This window comes from Xiphophorus maculatus, chromosome 19 (assembly GCF_002775205.1).
Source record: "Xiphophorus maculatus strain JP 163 A chromosome 19, X_maculatus-5.0-male, whole genome shotgun sequence".
Taxonomy (NCBI): Eukaryota; Metazoa; Chordata; class Actinopteri; order Cyprinodontiformes; family Poeciliidae; genus Xiphophorus; species Xiphophorus maculatus.
In genome coordinates this window covers 26,775,669-26,798,927 of record NC_036461.1, presented here as the reverse complement: position 1 = coordinate 26,798,927, position 23,259 = coordinate 26,775,669, and the positions used below count along the sequence as shown (strand labels likewise).

The following is a 23,259-nucleotide window of genomic DNA, read 5'->3' as shown; positions in this document are numbered from 1 at the left end:
GATAATGCAAGTCTGTGTGCATGTAGTTTAAAACCTGGTTTTGCACATCGGGTTGAATGAGGTTGGTTGAGTTGACTTTAGAGGGGATTTATATTCTTGCGTTCGCACTGCATCCAGGAATATTTTCATTTGACATTCCAAGTACAATCCTCTCAGATCCAATCTCGGCTGTTTCAAACCCAAGGTTTACTCCCTGCTGGGAAAATGTGAGAGGCAAGCGTGACACCACCGTTTTCTTTTTGTTTTGTTTTTTTCCACCCCTCACACACCATTGAGATGCGAACCACCACCTTTCTACCGTCTTTCATCAAAACGGATATTAAACCACATTATCAAGTTGTCTTTCATCTTGAACATATTTTCACATCTACATGCCAGCTTACTCCCTTGCCTCACCTCCAATCTCTCCCTCCCTCTATCCTTTCCTTGTGCTCAAGACAGCTCACCTGATGACAGTGCTCGTGAAATATTAATGCGCTTGGCGAGGTGGTGATGTTTGGAGAGCTGCCCTGACCGTGGGGTTGTCTTTCTGGATGGAGCAAAACGCCGAGTAGTCATTCGGAGGGCTCACACAAAGGTCCATGCAGCAGTGAGGGCAACTGCGGCCATGCCCCTCAGTCTGCCCACCGGGCACGTCGCTCAATGCAAACTAGTCGAGACAGAAAGTCAAAGCACAAATTAGGCAACAGCGACATTTTGCGATAAGTTGAAGTGAGGCGAGTTAAAGAGATCCCTTGTCTGAAGGTGTGGATGAAGGCCAAAAGGAGACACCTGGTTGTGTCAGAGCTCCAGCTTATATCTTAGCCCTCTTGTCTCCCCGGGCTACCCAACACATATGCTGTGTTGTCCCACCTCCTTAATAATTCCTCCAACCTGATTTCACCGAGCTTTGAAACCGTGAAACTGAAGGTGCAGCTGTGCTTTTTTTTTTCCTACCCCATTCACTTTTTTTTGGCACTAAAGAAGCGAAAGAAACCAAACGAACATCTTCCAAGTGTCGATGCGTTTCGTATGGAGGCCTAAATAAGAAATGAACTGGGTCTCGACTCGAGCTGCTTCCCACTCCACCCTCCCTCACTAAGTTCTGATTGAATGCGCTCATGTTGGTTTTTCTTACTCCACATTGCCCACAGATCCCAGAGGATTTTCTGCGCAAGTATTCCCACCTCAGTCTGCTTGCTCGGTAGCTGTGCATGCCTGCTCGAGTGCCCATGTGCGGCGATTTGTTTGTGTGGTACGTGTGTGTTTTTGTTGCATGGATTTCTGCCCAAATTTTCTTATGCAGAAATGTGTACAGCTGCTTTGCATGCAGCTGTACACATTTTATTAAAATTTAGTTTTAGAAGAGAGAAGAGATGAACGTTCAGTTAAAGGTCTATAATTTAAAAAAAAATGCATTAAGCAAGTTGTGGCTTTTTTTGTAGTTAACCAATGTTATTGTTCTGACAATAAATTGACCGATACTAGACATTTTTTTGAGTATCTACAAACGTTTTTAGGTGTACGCTTTGCCGATTTTAAAGTAATTTATTTGAATCACTGATTAAACTAAACTACTTTTTTAAATATCAGTATTTGACTATTTGTCAAATTCTTAATTTCATATTTTATACCAGAGTAATTTTGAGACTCCTCAAACATGTTGGCGGAAAATCTTCACCACAGCATGAGGCTGCCACGACTGACCAAGGAGATTGTGTGATTATGATGATGTGCAATGTTTGGGAACAGAAAAATCTTCAAGTCGTGTTTCAGATTCTCCATCTTCCCCATCATTTCTGAACAACTTCACTGATCCCAGGGAGGAAAAATATCCCCTCAGCAGAAAGCTGCCACTCAGTTTATTACAGTGCATATTTCAGAAAGCAGCCACAATTTTCAGTTTATTACAGTGCATATTTCAGAAAGCGGCCCCAATTTTCAGTTTTGACCTGATCTTGCCTGAGCAGCAGACGTCATATGTTTGCAAAGAACTCTACTTTGCTTGTGGCTTTCTGAGTTCTCTTTTGACAACACCAGGCTTTCTACTAGCAACTTTTCCAGAAAGGCCAGATTTGAAAGTCCCCCACCGGAGCTGTGGATCTTTCCTGGACATTTACAATTACCTTCCTGGCTTTTTGTCTTTAAAATTACCTCACAGGTGGTACAACCTGAACTCGCCGGGTGTAGCGCACAAACGATTTGATTGGCAGCAGACTACATTTTTTGTTTGGCCCGACTATGCCAAGAACAACATCTCAACCATAATTATCAATCTGCAATAAGACCGTGGCAAGATGGTGCACTGCAAATCAATAATTCCGTAGTTGAAACTTGAGGTCCAAACATTTTTATGAATTGTAACAGAAGAGCACATCCAGGATCATTCTCTGAATGGCTAGATATCAGAGAAACTAGCCACTCAAGAGTACACGTGTAAAATGACGTTATCGGAGTGTTGACCACAGCTTCTGCTTGTTCAGGCCCCACCCACGTTCTCACATCCCAGCTAAGTTACTTCCCATATTCACGGTCATGCAGTGAGGCACAAACTGCCAACAGAGACACACACAACTTGGCTAGAACTGAACCAGACATTAACCGACTAGAGTGAGACTTGACAATGGAGAAGGGGATTTAATTTAAGTGGACAACCATGTCTTGGTTGATATGGAGTCAAGCTGTACTGTCAATTTGGATAACCCGAATGATGGTTGAAATGTAAAAAGCTTGTGATTAATAAATTAATACACACAAGTGGATTCGTCCACTACCATTCACACCTCGGTGTGCTTTTAACTGTATGCTCAGGTGTGTTGATATGTTCGCATGAACCTCCTGTGTTTGGTGAATCATCTGCTGCACATATGGTTTGTTCGAAGATCTGAAAATCACTAGACCAGCACTGCAAGGAGCAGTATGGATTTCTATTTTCTTCTTCTTTTTTAGAAGAGGTAAGGGTTCAGTTCAAGGCTTGTAATTTGCAGATGCAGGAGATAAGCTATGGATTTTATATTTTATACCAGTATAATGCTGACAGTTCTTTTACTTGTGCTTATCTTTCATCCTTTTCTGAGTCTCTTTACCCTCATACCTGCACGTGAAGCTTTCCCCTGAGAATAGAAGATAAGACCTCAGAAGCAAAAGAAATACACACGCACATATGCAATGGAGAGTCTTACAAGCTTCTGTTACATTTTTAACCATACCTGAAGTCCTTCACATTACAACAACTCGGATTTTGGGTTGACCTGCAGAGCAGAATTGGACATGACTTGCAAGATCAAATCTGTTTGTAGGTTTTCTTGTGCACAGAGGTAAATCCCCTGAACAATCTTAAGACATGTCTCTGTGTTTCAGATAAACCCACCAACAGCCTGCAAACGTCCACCGACTGTACAGTCACCTTTTATCTTGTCTAGACATTGACATCATAATATCTTCTCTCCCTGTATCCCTGGGCTGATGCTTCACAAAAAAAAAAAATAAATCACCATGAATTTAAACATTGGACATGCAACAGAAACAACATTGGCCCTGACCAGGAGCCAAAACGGGGAATGTAAAAGAAACAAAAAACAAAATGCAAATTCAGGCCTCGGTGGACTTTGAAGATCTGTTGTCTTTTATTCATGCACCAGTTTGCACACACAATCATGCGCATGCATTAAATCTGCTGCGTCACGGGAGATAAATACCGATGCTTGCCAGCTCGCTTTTAAGACACGCCGGATTAAGCTGGAATGATGACTGTCGGGGATTTCACTGTTCTGAGTTCGCCGCCATACTTCCAAAAGCCACGTGTAGGGTTCTGCTATTGTTTGGTTGCAAACGGGCATCAGTGAGCGGTTTGGGGATTATCGTCATTTGGTATCAATAATAAATGGAATGATTTGTATTATATACTGCTCCATTGTGAAGAAGAATTCATTTGCTGGACTTGCACCTGGCAGAGTAAAGCTTTCTGCTCCATGTAGGGTTACTGTTGTATTTTTGTGTGTTTTGTTTATGTAGATATGTTGTTGACCATTCTTCTTGTTGAGGCTTGGAAAAGAATGCAGTGACGTTCCTTTTAAATCATTTTAATATTTTATCACATTATAGGCACAAACTTCATTTAAGTTTAATGTGACAAACGAAAGCAAAGTACCTTTTATTTGTGAACAAAATTATGCATGGAGTTGTTTTGTGTTTTTTTGTTCACAAGTAAAAATCTGATGTATTCAGCCCCCCTGATTCCACAACGTTGAACAATTTTCTCCAAGGATTTCTCCAGGGTTGCTCTGTACTCCGCTCCATCTATACCCCCCTCTACTCTGACCATCATCTCTGTTCCTGCTAAAGAAGACCATCATAGCATAATGCTTATATGACCATTCAGAGTAATTTAGCTCAAAATGTTTAATTTGGACCTCATCTAACCAGATAAAGTAATTGCACGTTTGCTGTGTTTTCTAGGTTGCTTGTGTCAAAATGCAAACATCACCTTTCGTGATTTCCTTGAAGAATAATTATCCCTGGATTTTATTTAGGGCACTCCGACAAAAGAGTACTGATTAGAAATGAATAGCACATTTATAAATTATTTTTTTTATTATAATTATTATGGCTTAGACAATTTACAACAAAGTATAATTTCCCTCTACATTCTGTTGGCCCAAAACATAAAAGCACAATAAATAAAAAAAATATTGAAGGTATTATGGTTGCATCATTACACATGGTGAAAAACCTTCCCTGTAGTTTAGGTTAAGATAAGTTCTGCAAGGTTTCACTGCACAATCAACTATTAAATAATTGAGATACACTCCACTAAAGGAAATGAGTGTATAAAAAGTGGCTGCAGTTGTAATAGCCAATCTGATCGCACACTTTTCGTATCTTTCTCAGACTCCATTTTGGAGCTTGTCAAATTTGATTGCCCATAGATTAAGAAATTGTTCCTCCTCCACTCCAAAAAAACAGCAGAGTGCTATCTCATCTAATGGACTATAACTCTTGGCTTAAGATAATAAATCACCTTATCTCTTAAGAGTCACTTCATGGCTCCCAAATCTGCCTTTCTCCTTTTGCTCCTGTTTGTTTTCTCTCCTAGCAGGCTCATCTAAACTACTGTAATGCTGCCGTTACCTCTTATTATTGTTCTCACGTCTTTACGTTTGAAGTAATTCCACTGTTGTCCTCGTTCAGAGTCTATCTGGGTAAGAGCTTGTGGTTTAGTAACCAGGAATGTAATTGAAATGGTGAAGGAATCTTTCGAAAAGTCAAGCAGCCTGGCTGTAATTGGGCGGGAGAAATAATGAAATAATGCTGGCGTAAAACAGCTGACACAGCCACAGGATGTCCCGCAGACGAACATTATTACAATTAATTTAACAATGATGTGTGTGCAGCATAAAGCCGGCTTTGACTTGCTAACAAGCTACATGGTCTGGTTGTTGTTAATTGGGGTGTGTTTTCAAAACAATTCTTTGGGTCTGATTGGTCCAAACGTTTTCTTTCTTTCCATGCATTTTGCTGTGAATCATTGACTCAGACGGATTATCCTCTACAGAACTTTGCATACGGATTTCCACCGTATTTCCCCCGGCTGCCTTCAGGTGCAGTGTTTATCTTTTATCATCGCACATTTTTATGTTTTCTGAGCCTTTTGACAAAATGGGCATTATGTTAGTTTAAATCCTGGGAGTAATAGACTGAATAATATTCACACCTGTAGCACCAGCCTCCGCTGGCTCTCCGACAATCCACCCTCATCAATCATCCTCTTCACTGCCCCCTCCCCCCACAACGCACCCAATCCAGACGAACAGATCTTCTCTTGTCTGCCCCTACACACCTGGCTCGTTCCAGGAGGATGAGTACATGGAACGCATTAATTCTCTAGACTTCAAATAATTTTCCTTTAACTGTCTCCAGGGACTTGAGGACTTTCAGTGGAGTGTTGCTTTGTTAGCTTTGTACTCCCCTGGTGGTACATTTCCATTTGAATGAATGCGCCTCAGTAGCGGTTGTGTTCCGACGTCTCATCTCCAACCCCACGTTCATGTTTGCTTCGTGAGAGTCATGTAAGCATTCGCTCCGCCTGCATTGGACACTTCCAGATTTAATGAGACAAGTGCTGTTTTAGCCTCACATGTCCAGAAATGCATGAACAAACGGTATAAGACGAGTTCAGAAAGTGTTGAAAGGTTTTCTGTTGAGCAGGACGGTGAAATTAGTCTCGAGTTTTATGTCAGTTCATGTTTTTGAGTCCAAACAATCACAGTCATTTGGAAATTATTATTATTATACGAGCCTAGTACCTAGTACTAATAAGAATGATGCAATGTCAATGGAGGATTCCACAATAACAAGAACATTATTATAACTAAAGGCTGAACCTTGTGGCCGGAGGAGGTTCAACATTTTTCTTCGGCTCAATATCCAAAACATTTTGCTGCAGTTATTCCCTAGCTTATGTAAACTTTGAGCTACCTGACAGGACTTTTCATTTTTGTCTGCATGTACAATATTTTAAACCAGCCTCCTGCTATACTGAAAGTATTTTACAGAGTTTGTATTTAAATACTTTCCTAAAATTTGACAACCTTAGTGGAATGAGTTAATTGACAGAAGCATAGATTTTAGCTTTCTGCACCTTTGTGGAGATGGAGGAAGAGAATAATGCTCTTGAAGGCTTTTATGTAAGAGATTTTAAATGTCATTATTTGTGGTTACCAGGAGACATATCTCACAGGCTTTAATTATTAAAGATCTTTGGACTGCTACAAAAACCATTTGAGTTTAAACTGGTTTTAATTCTATCTCAAAGCCTAACTGCTGTAAAACCGGTATGACGTTTTTAGGTAGCCGACCCCTATCTGAGCACTCCGTTATATTTATTTCTCCCATCAGGAGTTGTGATCTGTGAAGTTAAATGAAAATCCATGCTACCTACTCTTTTTACTCTTCTACTCGTATTTTCTTTTGTAGTTTGACAATCTGAGAATGATTTTGCAGATTTTAATCATATTTTGGACTCCATAGTTGCAAGTTCTTTTCTCATATCACAGTAGCACTCCTGCAGGAGGAGACTAGGTCAGATAGAAACACAAACAAAAAAAACAGCCTTGAAAATAAAGTCTAATGGGAAATTCTGTTTCTCACACAAACACACAAAAAGAGAAACTTCCAGTAACCACTTGTCAAAGCACTGCTGGAAAGTTTTCAAATTCTTCAGAAAGAACAGTAACAGACAGACTGCATTGTTGCTGCAGACTCCTGTCTGTGGCATTCGACCTGCTCTGTTCAGGCCTTAGACCGAAAGCTGAATGAGTGAGAGACCTGAGCAAACCAAAAGAGGTAGGGCTTTTATTCTCAGTTGGTTGAACCGAAGAGCTAAATTTATGAAGCAGAAGAAACACTTCTGCGATTTTATTTTTTTCCTTAATTAGCTGCACACCACAAGAAAAACCATTATCAACCAAACTATTGGAGCTTTCTTAGAACACAGAGCAGATGAGAGTCCACTATAGCAAAATCTTTCCTACAATGATTGTCAACAGAAGCGAGATGATCTGTCATAAAAAAAAAGTCCAGAAGGAACATATGAGCCATGTTCAAAAATCAGTAATGAGCCAGTATAACGCATAATCACAGTGACTTAGAATGTGACACCGATATGTTTATAGGCTCATATATTACTCACTATAAGCTTAGTAAACAGCTAGATTAGACCTTTCATACATGCTTAGTGACCTACTATAGTACCCTTCTGTGGCAAAGTATAAGAATCTGGAAAGCCAATTCATGTTAAGTGTTTCTTAAATATGAATGGTCTTGTTTTAATAGTTCAGCAATTCATAAAAGATTTCCAAGTTAAACCCAGTGTAGTTACCTTTCAAATAGTCATTAAGGTGTTACATTCAATGTGAGAGTGAGGCTTTATTCAACAGAATGATCACATGTTTGAAACCTTGATGCGTGCAGCGCCAAGGCATGCCGCTTAAGCACTCTTTATTGAAAACAGTGGTAGAAACGAACACATTCTTCTTCTCTAAGTGGATGTCTATTGTGGTGTCGCACCCTCAATTTGTTGCTTTTGTTCTGTTTTTTTTGTGTGTGTGTGTGTGATGTTCCGCTTCCTGGTTCAATGGATGTGCAGCTTTCATGAGTCGTTTTTGCAACCTGACCGGAGATGTTTGGGAGGGTTGTTGGACTGCTAGGGCTGACTTGTGTCACCGCCGATTTTTAGGTTACAAGAAGTTGTGTGCAACTGCAAGGTGACGATGTCGCTCCGAGGAGTGCCAGCCCAGCTGCCATCTACTGGTGTTGGAGGGCGGCATTCGTGATCTTTACGGAGGGTTGCGTTTCTCTTTGTTTTGCTGGGATTTTATGGCGATTGTCTGAGTGGGGGTGGGATCCTCTGACTGCGGTCAGTGAGTGGGTTTGCATTGCGGGACAGACATGGGCCTGGGGGGTGGATGGGTCCAACTAATGCAGCTTTCACATGCCCTTACGTGTCCACCAAAATGACTTGCACTGTTGGCAGATATAGACATTTTCATTGACCCGAGAAGGTTGTTTCTTATAGGAAATGAAACAAGCACTTATAAAAAGATTTGAAAAATGTAAAAAGAGTATTAATAAAAAAATAAAAAAATCAACAAACAATTTGATATTACAGCAATAAACCTTTTTATTTATTTATTTTTTGCTTGCTCCAACTGATATTTTTATCATTCATCTTTGGTGATGAGTCTTTCAATTTAATGGTCTTCTTGCCATAAGACAAATATTTATTTCCCTCCACATATTTTCTTGCAGATTCGAGATAGGACCCTGACTCAACCACTGCAAAATCTTTATATTAAAGCAATCAGAGGAAACTTACTACGGTGTGTGCTATTGTTTCTTTTTTATTAAAAAGTATCAATTTTACTACAGTGGGAATATTTTATTATCCTGCTTGTTGTTGAGCTAATCTACCCAAACACTGTAAACAAAACAGAAATAAATAAAAAATAAAAAAACACCTCCATTGTAAAGGACAGAACAGACTGCAATTTCAATAATGAAGAAAATATATTCTTTCCATAATTAAGTCACCCTACTGTTCTGTGATAATGGATACTGAGACGGATGCATTCAGAGCAAATCTTAAATCATCTATGACCAAACTTTGCCTTATCTATAAAAATCCACCCACCCTACCAACCTTGCCTGGAGCAGTGATAGGATGAAAAATGGATAGAGCCTCTCTAAGGAAGCAGGGGAGTGGGCATCTGTGAGCTGCATTCAAGGACAACAGTGTTATCCATTTTGGAACAGTATGAAACAAGCCAGTGTTTTCGGTGGGGTTTGGGAATGCCTGCTCCTGGATGAACTGTGGATGCTACTGTTGTCCTGCCAAGCCAACTGTGATGTTGTAGATTAGACGCGAATCATTGACTCCTTGTTTGAATCAGTGCGCCTCTTTTCATTCAGAGTGAGAGATAATGAGCAAATATGACCACTTGATTATTTCTGATCTGTGTTGTGTTAAATTGCCACAGTGACAGGAACTGCAGTCTCTGGTGTTTATAAAAGCTGTGTTTAATGGTAGCTTAGCACTAAGGTGTTTTGCGATATTCATTAATCTCACTTCTGATCTTTGTCCTTCTTTTACCCCTTACCCTCTTCTCTGCCTCTTTGTGCTCCTGTCTTTCATACATAAATGTCTTATTTACATGTCTGCTGCTAAAATGTTTCTACGACTCTTTTTCATCTTTTACAGAACCGGTTTCACCTCCAAATGTCGGCCCGCGTGCCTCCATCAACCCTTGGCAGCTTGCTGCTGGCGGTCCTGCAGAGTGGCGACGGGGACAGGGACAGAGGGAGCCGAGGAGAAGGCAGATGGGGAGGTGCAGCTGTGATCTGCCCCGGATGGGATGAAGGCAGCGACGGCTTGCTGACTCACCTGCAGAAGCACAGCGGTCCTGCTTGGCATTTGTGGGATATTATCAACCTGACGCTCATCACCGGCAGCAAAGAGAGAAGGGGGGAGGCCAGCGAGGAGAGGAGGGAGGATCAAATGGAAGAAGAGGCTTTGAACATCATCTCTTCCAGTTTCCTGCGCTCCCCCTCGCCGATCTCCTCCGTGCTACTCATGGGATCTGACCCGGAGTGTCTCTCATCTGTCCTGCGAGCCGCTCAGCGCCTTGCCCCGTCACTTCCAGCGCTGCAGTGGATCATGGGATATCCTTTGTCCCCTGATTCACTGCACACTCTGGGAGGTCCCCTTGGACTGCTGGCCTATGGGGAGGTGGGACGCAAGCCGATAAGCTTCTACATACGGGATGCCTTGCAGCTAGTTGGTCGAGCAGTCACTACGGCCACCATGGTGAAGCCGGAGTTAGCGCTGGTTCAGAACTTGGTAAACTGTTACGACACACCAAACAGGCATGAACTACCGTCTTCTGGACAGTATCTTTCCAGGTATGAACATATGAGCATGTGCACACAGTTAGACATGTTGCACTTATCAACCCTTGGATTTTTTTCAGAGTCTGTCACAGTAAGATTATAAACCTAAATGAAAAGTGTTATCTTATGGGATATACCAACATGAAGTCGCCAGTAGTTGTTGCACGATTTTTAAAGTGTTGTACAAATGAAAATCTGACAAGTGTGGTGTGCATTTAGCCCCCATTGGTCAATACAGTCTTTCACAACGTGCTGCAGCTGTGCTAATGGTGGAAAAACAACTTACTGTTCATCCACCGTCATTGGTGGCTGTGCTAACTAGCCTGCACATTCACTGTAGGCTCTGTTGTGGAGAAGAAGCTGTCGTGTGACATAGAGCAAGAGGAGGATGTGAGCAGCACATACAACCTGATTAACAGTGCCAAGACCCTCCTGATGGCTCTCATTGGTTGTTTGTGACCGAATGGTATATTTCTGCTGGCAGAAGGACCACAAGAAGAGGCAAAGGAGATCGATTTTTTTCACATATCACCGGTCCCATATTATTCTGTCATGACATGGTGACGGCTTTAACAAATACATTAAAAAAAAAAAAAACATATTTTCTATAAAAGTTATTTACTGCAGTTTTAAAAGGTTTTAAAGGAAAGAGGTCTAAATGTAATCCATAGTTTTTTTTATAGTGCGTTTGGCATTTTTAATTTTAAAAAAGGTAAGAGATTTCGTATTGTTGTTCACCACAGCCTTAAACAATTTGCATAAATAGTATGACAGAACTGGAATGTTAATACTGCTGTGATAAGTGGTATCTACATGGACAGATAAATACTAAAAGTTATTATTTTAGGTTTAAAGCAACATTAATAGGATAACCCTGGTGGCCATTTTTTCTTTATAATAGTGATTTTAAAAAAAACTTTTGTTGAGACTAAAACACTCATACACTCAAAAACATAGCCCTTCCCAGCCTAATGCTCAATTACTTTTCTAATACATTAATAATCTCCTCTGGTAAAGCAGAAAGTTTTTTTTTTTAAGAAAATTGTTTTTATGTTCTCTTCTAAGTTCTTCTGCTAAAGACTCATTTCTGCCACCTGCCATCATCTGCACTTTGTATTCTTACATAAGAAAACCTCAGCAAGGCATAAGATGCATAAGTTTGTCCAGCCATTAAATATCTTCCCTCAGATGATGTAGGACTAGCAGAAGTTCTTGTCATGCCTTATTTCATCCCTTAAAAAACACTTTCTCTTACAACCAGCCTCTGTGCAAGCCCCCGTTTCTGCTGTGAAATTATTACCGCTGGGAGCCTAAAATTACGAGACGTAGTCCCACAAGTGAGCAGTTACACAATCACCTTACAACACATTGATCACGCTGACAAACTACAATTAATTTCAGCTGGTCCCACAACTAGGTGTCTGTGAGCTCATTAGCTTTCTGAGTGACATTTTGGCTTTTTTTTTTGTAGTAAATTCTCTGCTCATGGCTCTTCACGCTCTGACTGTTGCCCTTGTCTGTCCTCTGCACAATAGGGGCTCTAACTTCTTAACTCTCATGCCAGAGGTGGGGAGGAGGTCTGTGTGACATATAGATTCACAGACTGACACAAAAGGGTCCGTGCTGTTACCATCACCCCAATCCCTGCAGCTTTAAAAAGCGCCTCCGACAGCTTTCAAAGATCTGCCAAGGTGCTCTCTGTGATATAAAGACACACGGAGAGCAAAGAAATGACTTATTAAATAATAATGTTTTCACTTGAAGAAGAAAAATGTAATCCTCACATATGGACACTTATAGACTTCAGAAATCCAGTTAAGCCCCATGTAGCTGATACAGTTTGCAGAGCTGAACTCTTCTTCTGTAAATTCCCTCCAAACTGAAACACTTTTGCCCCGTCAGATGACACGGATATTCCTCGAATGGCATAATGGATAAAACAGCAAGTACCCAGCATCTTGTGGTCATGAGGTTGCTGAAGAGAAAAGGATTTGCAGAAGGAGCTGGGCCTGCAGCAGATACTGAGCACGCATGTTGCCTCCCGGCAGAGAGTAATCATCTACAACACCAACATTGTTACTAGCTGGATTCTCACTCTGCAGTTTAGACTAGTGCAAAAACTATTGACCACTAAGGGCCAAAGGCTAAAAACATAGGTACACCAAACTGAGAAGGAATACAATGATTTTTTTGTGTGTCAAAAAAACACGCGGTTTTGGGAAAATCTTTAGCCTAGCACTGCTTTAGCAAAGCTAATGCTCATCGTTTGAAGCTCATTATTAATGTAATTGATTGGAATATCACAACCAACATATAACAGGGTGGGCAACTAAAGTTCTGCAATTTGTAGATATATATCTGCTTCAACACATCTGAGTCAAAAGTAAAGGTCATTATCAGGACTCTGGAGAACTTGACTGTATATTAAGGAGGTAATTCAGCCATTTAATTGAGGTGTGTTGAACCAGGGACACAACTAAAAGTTGCAGGAAACTGGCCCTAAAGGACTGGAGTTGCCTATCCCTGATGTAGATCATGGGTGTCCAACGTCCTGACAATTTCAGATGCGTCTCTGCTCCAACACAGCTGATTTAAAAGCTCCAACACTCTCATCAGCATGTCAATAATCTGCAGAGGTCTGGTAATGAACCATCATTGTAGTCAACAGTGCATCTTTCCAACTTTGGAATTTATTTGCTATCAACTGTTTGCTATGAAAGGATGGCAATTAAAACAAGCCCACGGTGTAAAAATCCAATTTAACAGATTTCTGCAGTGTTTAGTTTGTGAAGTTGTGTTTTCTAATCGATGCGATGTTTGTACAGTAGCACTCGCCCTGCTAATGTCCAATCTAAGGATTAATCTTTAAACTGTTGTTTAAAAGACTAGATTTTACTTTGTAGTCATATTCCCCGAATGAAAGAGTTCTTATCAAATCTCAATTCCAACACATTTCAGTTATCTTTGCAGCGAAGCGATGATTGTTGCCTCCGTAAATATTAGACTTGCTAAACCTCAGTGTGCTGTGAACAGATTAGATTGATTACATACTGAAAGCAGTGCTGCCAAGTGCTGCCTCATTTGTAATCTTGTTGCTCTTTAAAGAGCAACTCAGTAATGGTTTACAGTCACCTAAAAACTTTGTCAGGACACTAGGAGAAGTTACAGTCCTTCTGTAGACGGTCAATTTGGACAGTCTATGGACTTTCCGACTGGGCTGTTCATGATGGTACTGCTTGCAATATAGTGCAAGTGACCTTTATTCTGGCATGAAAGACACTGATAAAAGGGGTCGTATTATCACACCATGTGAAACCGTGAAGTTACACTCAGTACTTTCCCTCCATGCAGCCTGATTCTTATCCCTCTCATCCAACAGCCAGACATTGCATCGCTCGGGAGAATGCTAACAAAGCTGAAGGATGTGAGAGACTTCCACATGGAAGAGGCAATTAACAGTTCAGTGCCCCAAGGGATGGAGTGAGAAAGGCAGGGTGGGAGAGAGAGGACGTCTGGAGATATGAGCAGGCGAGTGAGGCACGAAGGAAGAAAGTGAGGAAAAGCAAAATGTTATAGTTTAAAATATAAAACTTTGGAGCAACAAAGATAAAGCCAAAATATTGATGCTCCTATTGTTTTTTTTCTCAGAATCTCCAAACTTGAAAGATCCCAAAAATACATTAGATAAAAAACACGAACTTGGTCAAAGGCAAGCAGATAGATCAAAGACAGAGGAAGTAGGAAGCAGCAAAAGGTAAAAATCGGAATAAAGTCAAAGAATAGCTTGTGAGGAAAAAGGATGTGGGGGAGGAGTAAAGGGAGGAAAACAGATAGAGGACTATTGTTATCAGAGTGAGATCTGCCAGTCAGTTCCATCTCACTCGACACAGCTGCCGCACTGATTCCATCTCCACAGAAGAGATTAAAACTGTCTAAACAAGCAAGTCTTGTATCATCTCAAACACTCAAGAAAAAGACAGAGGGAGTAAACTTCCCTCCAAACTAAAGAAGATGGAGTGATAAGAGGCCACGGCACATGCCTGCGACTCTCTTATAGAGTCATCACTTACCGTCCGCTTTGCTGACATTCAGGCTGGCCGGGTAAACTGGGACCAGGTGTTAGTGAGAGAAAGCCATCCCTCTCTGACACTGCGAGCAGACTCATCAAGCTGCTTTGACGTCCGCCATCATTCTTTAAATTCTGCTTTGGGCCTTGTTCGACAATACAACATGCTGAAAACAACAAAAAAAGTGCCATTGCTTAAAAATGTTTCATTTGCAACACCTCAACTCTTGCTGGCCAGTTCTATCCAAGCTTGTCACTACGTGTGAGAAAGTGGCTTTTTAGTGTCCTTCATTACAAAGCACAGATAAGAGATGTAAAGTAAAGCTTACTCTGTGGTTAATTTATTTATTTCTTTATATTTTTGGCCAGCAGAACCCATTAGAGTATGAGTCTAGAGTGGGTTGGCTTGATGAATCTGCTGTCTGTTCGATATGATGATTCAGCTGCGCCATTACCATGAGCGATTTCATCTTAAGGCAAGACTAGTTCTTCCACTTTATGGTCAAAGAGATAGAAAGGGCTGCTGATGACAAAACAGAAGTTAATGTGGAATGAGACGCGGGCATTTTTAATCAGGTTCATCAGATATATGGGGATGCTGACGTAAATTCTAATGTAACGTGGGGCAATGAACAAATTCACGAGCAGAAACACACACAAGCGCTTAAAATTTGGCTTGGAAAAAAGATTAATGACCCACATGATCAGTTTAGTCTAGTCATTGTCCTTTGCATGCGCTACATTTATGAGCCACAACTCAAACACCCTTTTCCCATTAGCAGAAGTAAAGCTTACCATTTCCAAGTCTTGACCATGACATTCCTGGCACAGTTCAGTGCACACAAAATGCAATAAACCTTACTTACTTTTAACATTTGCGTAACTGTTTCTACGATTTGCAACCTCCTTCCAGTTTCCAACTAATCAAGATGAAATGGGCCCTGAATGCCTCTTCAAGAAGTAACATGACAGCATCGTCATGATCAAATGCTAAGACATGAACAAACAATCCCTGTGTGGTTTAAGAGAGGCCAGGGAAGATATATGTATGAATGGGGTTTACTCTTCTTAATATATTCCACAGTAAAGACCAGTGCAGGGCCACCAGATGAGTGAGATGAATAGCAATGACTGTTTGTATGGACTGGCAGATAGAAGGAGACCCTCATTGCACTGCATTAACTTTTAATTATGACCGTCTGGGAGATTCAATTACCCATTTGAGACTAGACCTGCTAGAGCGCTACAACCAGACTGTGCCCATCTGTGCAAGGTTTAGAAAATTTAGCTTTTTTCCAAAGTGTCCTGGTGGTTATTTCAGGTTACATTTCTACAATTGTAAGCTGCAACATTCCTTTTGTTGTCTCTGTCTGATTGTTGTTTCCTTCACTTTGAGGTTTCTGTCCAACATCTCTTTCACTGGCTCTACGGGACTGATCCAAGTGGATGCTGGTGTTTCTCGAGTCCTTTCGTCACAACTGTTCCATGTATGGAGTCTTAAAAGAGGTGCGCTGGGTCAGCCAGCGTGGGTTACTGTAGGACAGTGGACCCGTGGTCGACTAGAACTTGAGGGAGGCATTTTGGGACTTGTGGGAGGACTCGGCAACAGCCAGGGACAAGGCCTTGGAGCTGGTGTCAGAGGAGGGGATGGTCAAGGGGATGGCTATTTTGGAGGACGCTGGAGACCAGGACTTTCCGTCGAGGAACACCGCCTCCGTGTGGTGACATTGGTTGAACATCCATTTGTCTTCACGCGGGAGGTCGACGAGGATGGTCTGTGTCCAGCAGGTCAACTCTGTCTGGATCCTAAAACCAATCGGACTGATGTAATCAACGGCCTCTTCAACCAGCTTCACAACCCCAACTCTACAGTGATAGACTGGGAAGGAATTGGTGGGTTTGTTTTGGCAATTACTTACAAAATACTTGCATTGTGTGTTGCACATTTCCATTGAAAAAAATAGTAATACAATAAGCCATAAACTAACCCAATTACAACTGCGGCATTATGGAAGGATTTTTAATTACTCTGAACTCCACATTAATGCATTGATGTGTTTGCTTTTGCTTTAATGTTAATACCGTACACCATATACCCAAAGTAACTTCAGATAGTAGTATAGCATTACTTTAGTATCGAGCTCATTTTGTTAATGGTCAGTATAGTTCAAAAGCATATCAGGCTTGGCATCAAGGGCTGAGCTCTACAGTCACATTACACTTTCATGAATGAAGTACATGAAAAACATTAAATCAATATTAGATTAAATCTACTCTATTAAAGATAAATCTAGTGTGTTTTCTGACGCAAACAGATAATTGGCAACAAGGAAGCTCAAGGTTTTCATATTGACCTTTCTTGCACTTTTTTGCAACTTGAATCAAAAAACTGCAAATAGAAGATAGATAGGTTAATAAGCTAAAGCGGTAAGTCATGATCATGTGTTATATATTCAATAAGTCCAAATCCAAAAATACAATAATATGTATAAAGAAGCTCAAGACAGTCCTCAGGGTAGGCCTTTTACTTTTCTGGTAATAAAAAGTCACCACAGTCTTTGTAGGGACAGTGTAGTCATATTGTTGAAGGCTCCTTCGTGGCCTTCCCGTTACCAAGTGGTTCATTCCCTGCATTTGGGTCAAGAAACTTCCTCACTGGTAATGCTCCAAAAATATCAACTTTAACACTCCCATATCTGACAAAATTTATAATTGGTGAAGTTAGTTTCCAAAAAACAATCCACATAACTATTAAGTTCAGCTATAGAGGTCATACAAGGATGGACCAGTTAATACAACATATCGCTCCCTTTAGAGCCAAAGATGCCAAATGACATGTTTCTGTAAAAGCCCTGAAGGGGGGGATAATTGAAAAAAAAAAAGAGCCACAGACATGTTCTTTCCTCTGCTCCAGCGTGACTGAGTAATTCTTACTTTTATACATACACAATGATTCCAAACTTGAAACAACAGTATGGTTTTCTTATAAACCAATGCAGTGCACAAATGTGAGAGTAACAAAGAACATTCTGCAACAAACAACATTCTGAGAGTTTGTCTCATGCGCAAACACTGTCTACAACTGGAATACACAGTATGTTGCTACATTCACCCATGGTTTAGCATGGTCTGCTGTGAGCTACCGGCTAACTGTGGCTAAACTTTATCCTTACCTGCTAAAACAACATATGAATATATTCAGTAACAAAACATATTCACAAGCTCTTTAGCAGTTTGTAAACCCACTTACAGCAGTAGTGTTGATCTTATGTGTAGACCCATACCTGAAATGGAGAATCAAAGAAATGAGCCACGAACATGTTCTTTCTTCTGCTCCAGCGTCTATTGACTGAGAAGGAGGAAGTTCCCTATTTACTATTGCTCACTAGCGCTAAACCCCCCCTGTTGGATGCATTTAGTTGTTACATTTACTGAATCAAATTAGACATTATTTAACCCAAAATGCTGGCAAAACATTGTAAATGTAAACATTAACATGCAAGAAGTCTGTAATGCATGCAGATATGATCAGAAATAAATGAGAGTAAATGTATCCCTGACTTATAATGAACACATGCCAGTTCATCACATTTGCACATGATTGTCTTTTGGGTTTTGGACTTATGGAGAAATCTGGACCCAATTTGAAGGAGTTGGCAGACAGTCACATTAAATTAACTGAGACTGTAAAAAAAAAATGCTTTGCCAAAGAAATCAAAATGGCAAAAAGTATATTATACATTGCCAGCTGTCTGATTTTTATACATATTTTAAGGGTTTATTTATTACAAAAAAAATTTAGCCTCAATTTTAATAAATGTAGCCTGGGCCAGCGTGCCAGGTTCATTAAAATATCCAAGCTGATTTTTTTTTTTTCTTTGGTGATCCATCAGCAATTTTCTTAAATCACTGTTGCATAGAGATTCCCAGTGGTGCAACCACTGCACTTACAAAGCACGCATATGAATGTCTAAATGGTTTGGACATCACCATCACTCCTTTGTTTCCTCTTAGATTTGCCAGGGGATCTAAGGAAATGCTGCTATGGGTACTGCATTGACTTGTTGGAGAAACTGGCAGAGGATATGGGATTTACCTTTGACCTTTACATTGTGGGAGATGGAAAGTACGGCGCGTTGAGCGGGACGGGACGCTGGACTGGCCTTGTGGGGGACCTCTTGAATGGAACAGCCGACATGGCCGTCACCTCTTTCTCCATCAACTCTGCCAGGAGCAGAGTGATAGATTTCACTTCTCCCTTTTACTCCACCAGTCTGGGAATTCTGGTATCCTTGCTTAGCATTATTTTTGTTCATTTTAAGTTTGCAGTCAACATGCTGCCGGCCGCAATTATTGGCACCCCTGATGAAGATATGTTTAAAGCCTTAAAATAAATTCAAATTTTATGACAGTAGAATAATCTCACGCTGAGCTCTTTAGAAATTGCATTAATTCATGTAACATCTCATGCTATTAAATGTTTTGTTTTTTTCTACGCTAAATCACTGGAGCCTCAGGTATTGGCATCCCTATCGTCAAAGGTTTGTTCAACAACACTTTAGACACTTTAAGACAACACTTACTGTTCTTTTGTATTTCTTATCTCTTTTACAAGTTGGACCATCAAGAAATCTGGATCTATTCTATCTAGGTCCAGAGTTGTGGGACTAACTCACACTTTACAACGGATTTAAATCCAGAGACCTTGATAGCCATAGGAAAACATAGATTTTTGTGTCTAAACCATTTCTATGATGTTTTGGTATACTTTAGAATATTTTCCTCTTGAAAGTGCCAATGACATCCCACTTTCACTTTCCTGATGGAGGGCACCAGGTTCTTATCAGGTATTCCTGTTTGCAGAGTGAAGCTGCACAGTGAGTTTTTGTGTTTGTCTTCTTCACTTGTATATCTTTGGCTCCTCTTGTTGTCTGTCTTCTAAATTGCTTCCATAACTGAACAAATTAAACATTTACTCTTACAAATGCGTTCATACTGTTTAATATGTCAATTATTTCAAAAGGTTTCATGATGCCATACACCCCGAAAAGATTCTTCCGCCCTTTTCAAGAGAAACACGAATACAGCATCACAGATCCATCACTGTACTCAACAGCAGTCTCGTCTAACCAAATGACACCAGTTAAAGTCCTGGTGAAGTTTAGCTAACTCCACCTGTTTACATTTGTGATCGTATTGCAGAGTGGGCTTTTTCTGACGTGCAATCAACCAATCAGTCAAGTTTATTTCAGCAACATGGCAGTTCAAAGTGCTGTACACTGTGAAAACATAAAGACTTCATAGACTCATCACATGTGAAAACCAACAACAGACATCGCATTTTGTTAAGTGTCATTTGTTAAAATCATCGATACATATCAAATCTGTTGGTCAATGTTCCATTTCGAAAGCAACTCTAAACAGGTGGGTTTTCAGATTTAAAGGAACTCGGCGTTTCCGCTGATTTGTAGTTTTCTGGAAGTTTATTCCAGATTGAAGCTGAATGCTCCTTCTCTTTGTTTGGGTTCTGGATCTGGGGATACGGAGCAGACCATAACCAGAAGACCCGAGAGGTCTGGAAGCTCGATACATGCAATTGGCACATGGAATGCACCTAATGGTTCTTATGACTACTCCAAGATATCCCTCTTCACTGCCAATGTTTAACAGTAAGATTTTGAGGTTTTTTTGAAACATTTAACTGGCATCCTGTGTGGTGGCGAAGTAAAAATAAGTCTGCCTCCAGCCTGGTAACCAAAGGGAAATCCCGTCTCATCAACGAAGAGTTCAGCATTAAACATGTTTAAATGCATTCATTTTCTTGGTATTTCTTTATTGGTAGAAATATCAATAAAGGTGCCACCATGGATTTGCTGAAGACATTTCATTTTCATCACGGAATATTTTCCCCAATATGTGAGATTATGCTACTGCAATAAAATATTCATTTATTTGAAGGCTTAATACGCATGTTGCCAATGGTGCCAATTTGCTCATGTTTGTATGAGGCAAGGCTAAAAAAAAAATTTAGACTGTAAGTCCCTAATAAAGCTTTCAGAATCTTTTCTCTGCGACTGTTTAAGTAAAACCTAACACTATGTAACCTCTTAATTCTTCTGTATATTCCAGTCTTAATCCTGGTCTTCTGGCAAGAGACAGATCATATTTTTTTGGCAATAATTAGCTTGTGGAGCTTTGTGGAGGACATGCTAATTATAAAAGTTCAAAACAAGAGTTAGCTTAAGAAACGTCACATAGGCATATAAGAACTTAATTAAGGAAAAAATAAATTCTTTCCTTAAAAATGCATGCAGAATAAGCAATTAATTTAGTCTGCTTCAAACAAATTAGAATTGTGTTGACTGTGATTATTTTCTGGAAATAAAGAGTAAGACATATAGTGACAGTTCTGGATTAAGCACCACAAGATGAAATGTCTTGAGTCGATCTCAAGTTTCCTTTTTTTTTTTCCTTTTTAATGTCATTCAGGTTCGTAGCCGGGACACGGCAGCGCCCATCGGAGCCTTCATGTGGCCGCTCCACTGGTCCATGTGGGTCGGCATTTTTGTTACGTTGCACCTCACAGCACTCTTCCTCACCTTGTACGAGTGGAACAGCCCGTTTGGCATGACCCCCCATGGCAGAAACAGGCTGCGTGTGTTCTCCTACTCGTCTGCCCTCAATCTCTGCTACGCAATACTCTTCGGACGCACCGTCGCCACCAAGGTAAAGAAGCTCTCCCTCTCTGTGGTGGAGCAGGCGTCATGAGTGGTGCGTCTGAAAGTAGATATTAGCCCAAACAAGTCGGGGGAGAGAATGAGAATCAAAACGGTTAGGGGTAAGTCATGGGAAAAGGCTTGAGGGAAGATGATAGAGACGACCATAACAGAGGAAAGATTAATAGGAGCATGGTTAAGAGGGCAGGCAGTGATGAAGTAGAGAGATACAGAGAGGGTAATGTACGTACAGGGAGAAAAAGGGGAAAGGGTAAGTGCGCCGACAGATACAAAGGAGAGTTTTTTGGGGAGAATGATTGGGAGGGATGAAAGTGGTAAAAGATTTAACGGTTAGAGGTTAACTCCCGAAAGTGGTCAGACACGAGGTTAAAAACAAGAAAGCAGGGGAAGGAGGGCTGCTTAAGGGCTGCAAAGGTGATAGAAAAGGAGGTAATCGGCAAGCTGACAGAAAAATTCTCAGGCAGAGTTCAAAGTGTAATTGTGAATGTGAGAGATGAAACTGTTTGTGTGTGCTGTAGAAAGGGTGATGTACACTGGGGCAAACAACAGCTGAACAAATCAATGCTTCTCTCAGTAAATATAGTTCTAATGTGCCCACTGGCAGGAAATTCAAGTCAGATATCAGTATAAACTCAAGTAATTCGCACATACAAGGAAATCAAAACAAGCTAGTTTGTAGATTATATACATAAAAAATGGAATGACACAAGAAAACAAGTACTTAACATGGTTACAGAAATGCATTTAATACTAAGTAGAAAAGCTTTTGGCTGGTAAACAAACCAACATCAAATCTTGAAGGTTCTGGGGGTCTCTCTCCTATGCAGTTACATGTTCAGATATTTCCACAGATTTTCAGTTTGACTCAAACTGGATGCTTGACTAGGCAATTGTAGTAGCTTGAGTTTCTTTCTGGGGTTGATTATTGGCTCACTAAAATAAAAAGGTCATCCACCCTCATTATATCTTCTTATCAAGAATGTTTCAGTAATTATTTTTTTTCTCATTTATTCTTTCTTCGATTATATATGGGAAATACCCCAACCTCCACAAGGTTCCTATCTCCAAGCTTCACTGTTGGCGCAGTATATTGGAGTGATGAGAAGTGTCATTCCTTTCATAATTATAAAGTTTGTAAAGACAAAGTCAAATTTCATTCTCCTCTGACCAAACAATATCCTTCTTGTATCTTGTTGGCTTTTCCAAATATTCAGCACTAAACTTTAAATAAACTCCAGAATGCTTTTTCTTCAGAAGTGGAGTCTTGTGCTGTGAGAATTTATAGTGTTCACTACAGTTGCGTTCGTCATCGATTCCATGGAAATGTTTTGATTCCAAGTCTCTCTGTAGTGCTCCGCCAGTTGCGGTCACAACCGCCTGACCCAAGATAAAGTTAAGACCAACTCATTAAAAACCAGAACAAAAGAAAAGACAGTAAATAACTGCTGTCCAGGCTAAGTGGTTGCACTTATATGGTTGATTTTTTACAGCTAGGTGCTCCGCCAAGATATTTGGGTGAACTTAAACTTTTTTGTCAGCAAACTTTCAAGTATATGCCATTTTTCAACTAAATCTAACCTGCTGTAACAACCACACAAGTATGCAGGGCACAAACCTTAACAAATTTGCCATTAGCTGCAGGCAGAGTGGATGGAAGCAGATGACCAACCCGCTGAGAAGACTTGCTTTCTGCATATTGCACAGACAGATTGGACACCCATACATTTGTGCCTCCTTAAAACATAGGGACATTGTTTGCATTGCTGGCATTTTTAAATAATAAAAAAAAAAAAAGTTTTATTTGTTGTATTTGAATCCAGACGGCAGATTAACAGAGTTTCATTTAAAAGAAGATGTTCCAGCAGTGGTCTTGACTGGCTTTGCGGTTCATGTCCAGCATGTCCAGAACGTAGACAAGACCAAGTAAAAATTCAGTTGAGACAAGACATGAGTTTGAAAATGTGATCTCAAGGCGAGTCTTCACGTGCTTCTTGTGCTGTAAACACAAGTAAAGAGAAACCTCTTCATATA

At 40.4% G+C, this 23,259-nt stretch overlaps 1 protein-coding gene across 1 annotated transcript in view; it reads left to right on the top strand.

Annotated features, from left to right (window-relative positions):
- Window positions 1-23,259, top strand: part of LOC102223545 (glutamate receptor ionotropic, NMDA 3B-like) — a 121,261-nt gene that overhangs the window by 64,047 nt on the left and 33,955 nt on the right. The window contains exons 2-5 of the mRNA XM_014468839.2: window positions 9,737-10,437; window positions 15,888-16,384; window positions 18,506-18,777; window positions 20,981-21,217. Coding sequence (XP_014324325.1) covers window positions 9,737-10,437; window positions 15,888-16,384; window positions 18,506-18,777; window positions 20,981-21,217 — 1,707 coding nt within the window. The remainder of the gene's footprint in view (window positions 1-9,736; window positions 10,438-15,887; window positions 16,385-18,505; window positions 18,778-20,980; window positions 21,218-23,259) is intronic.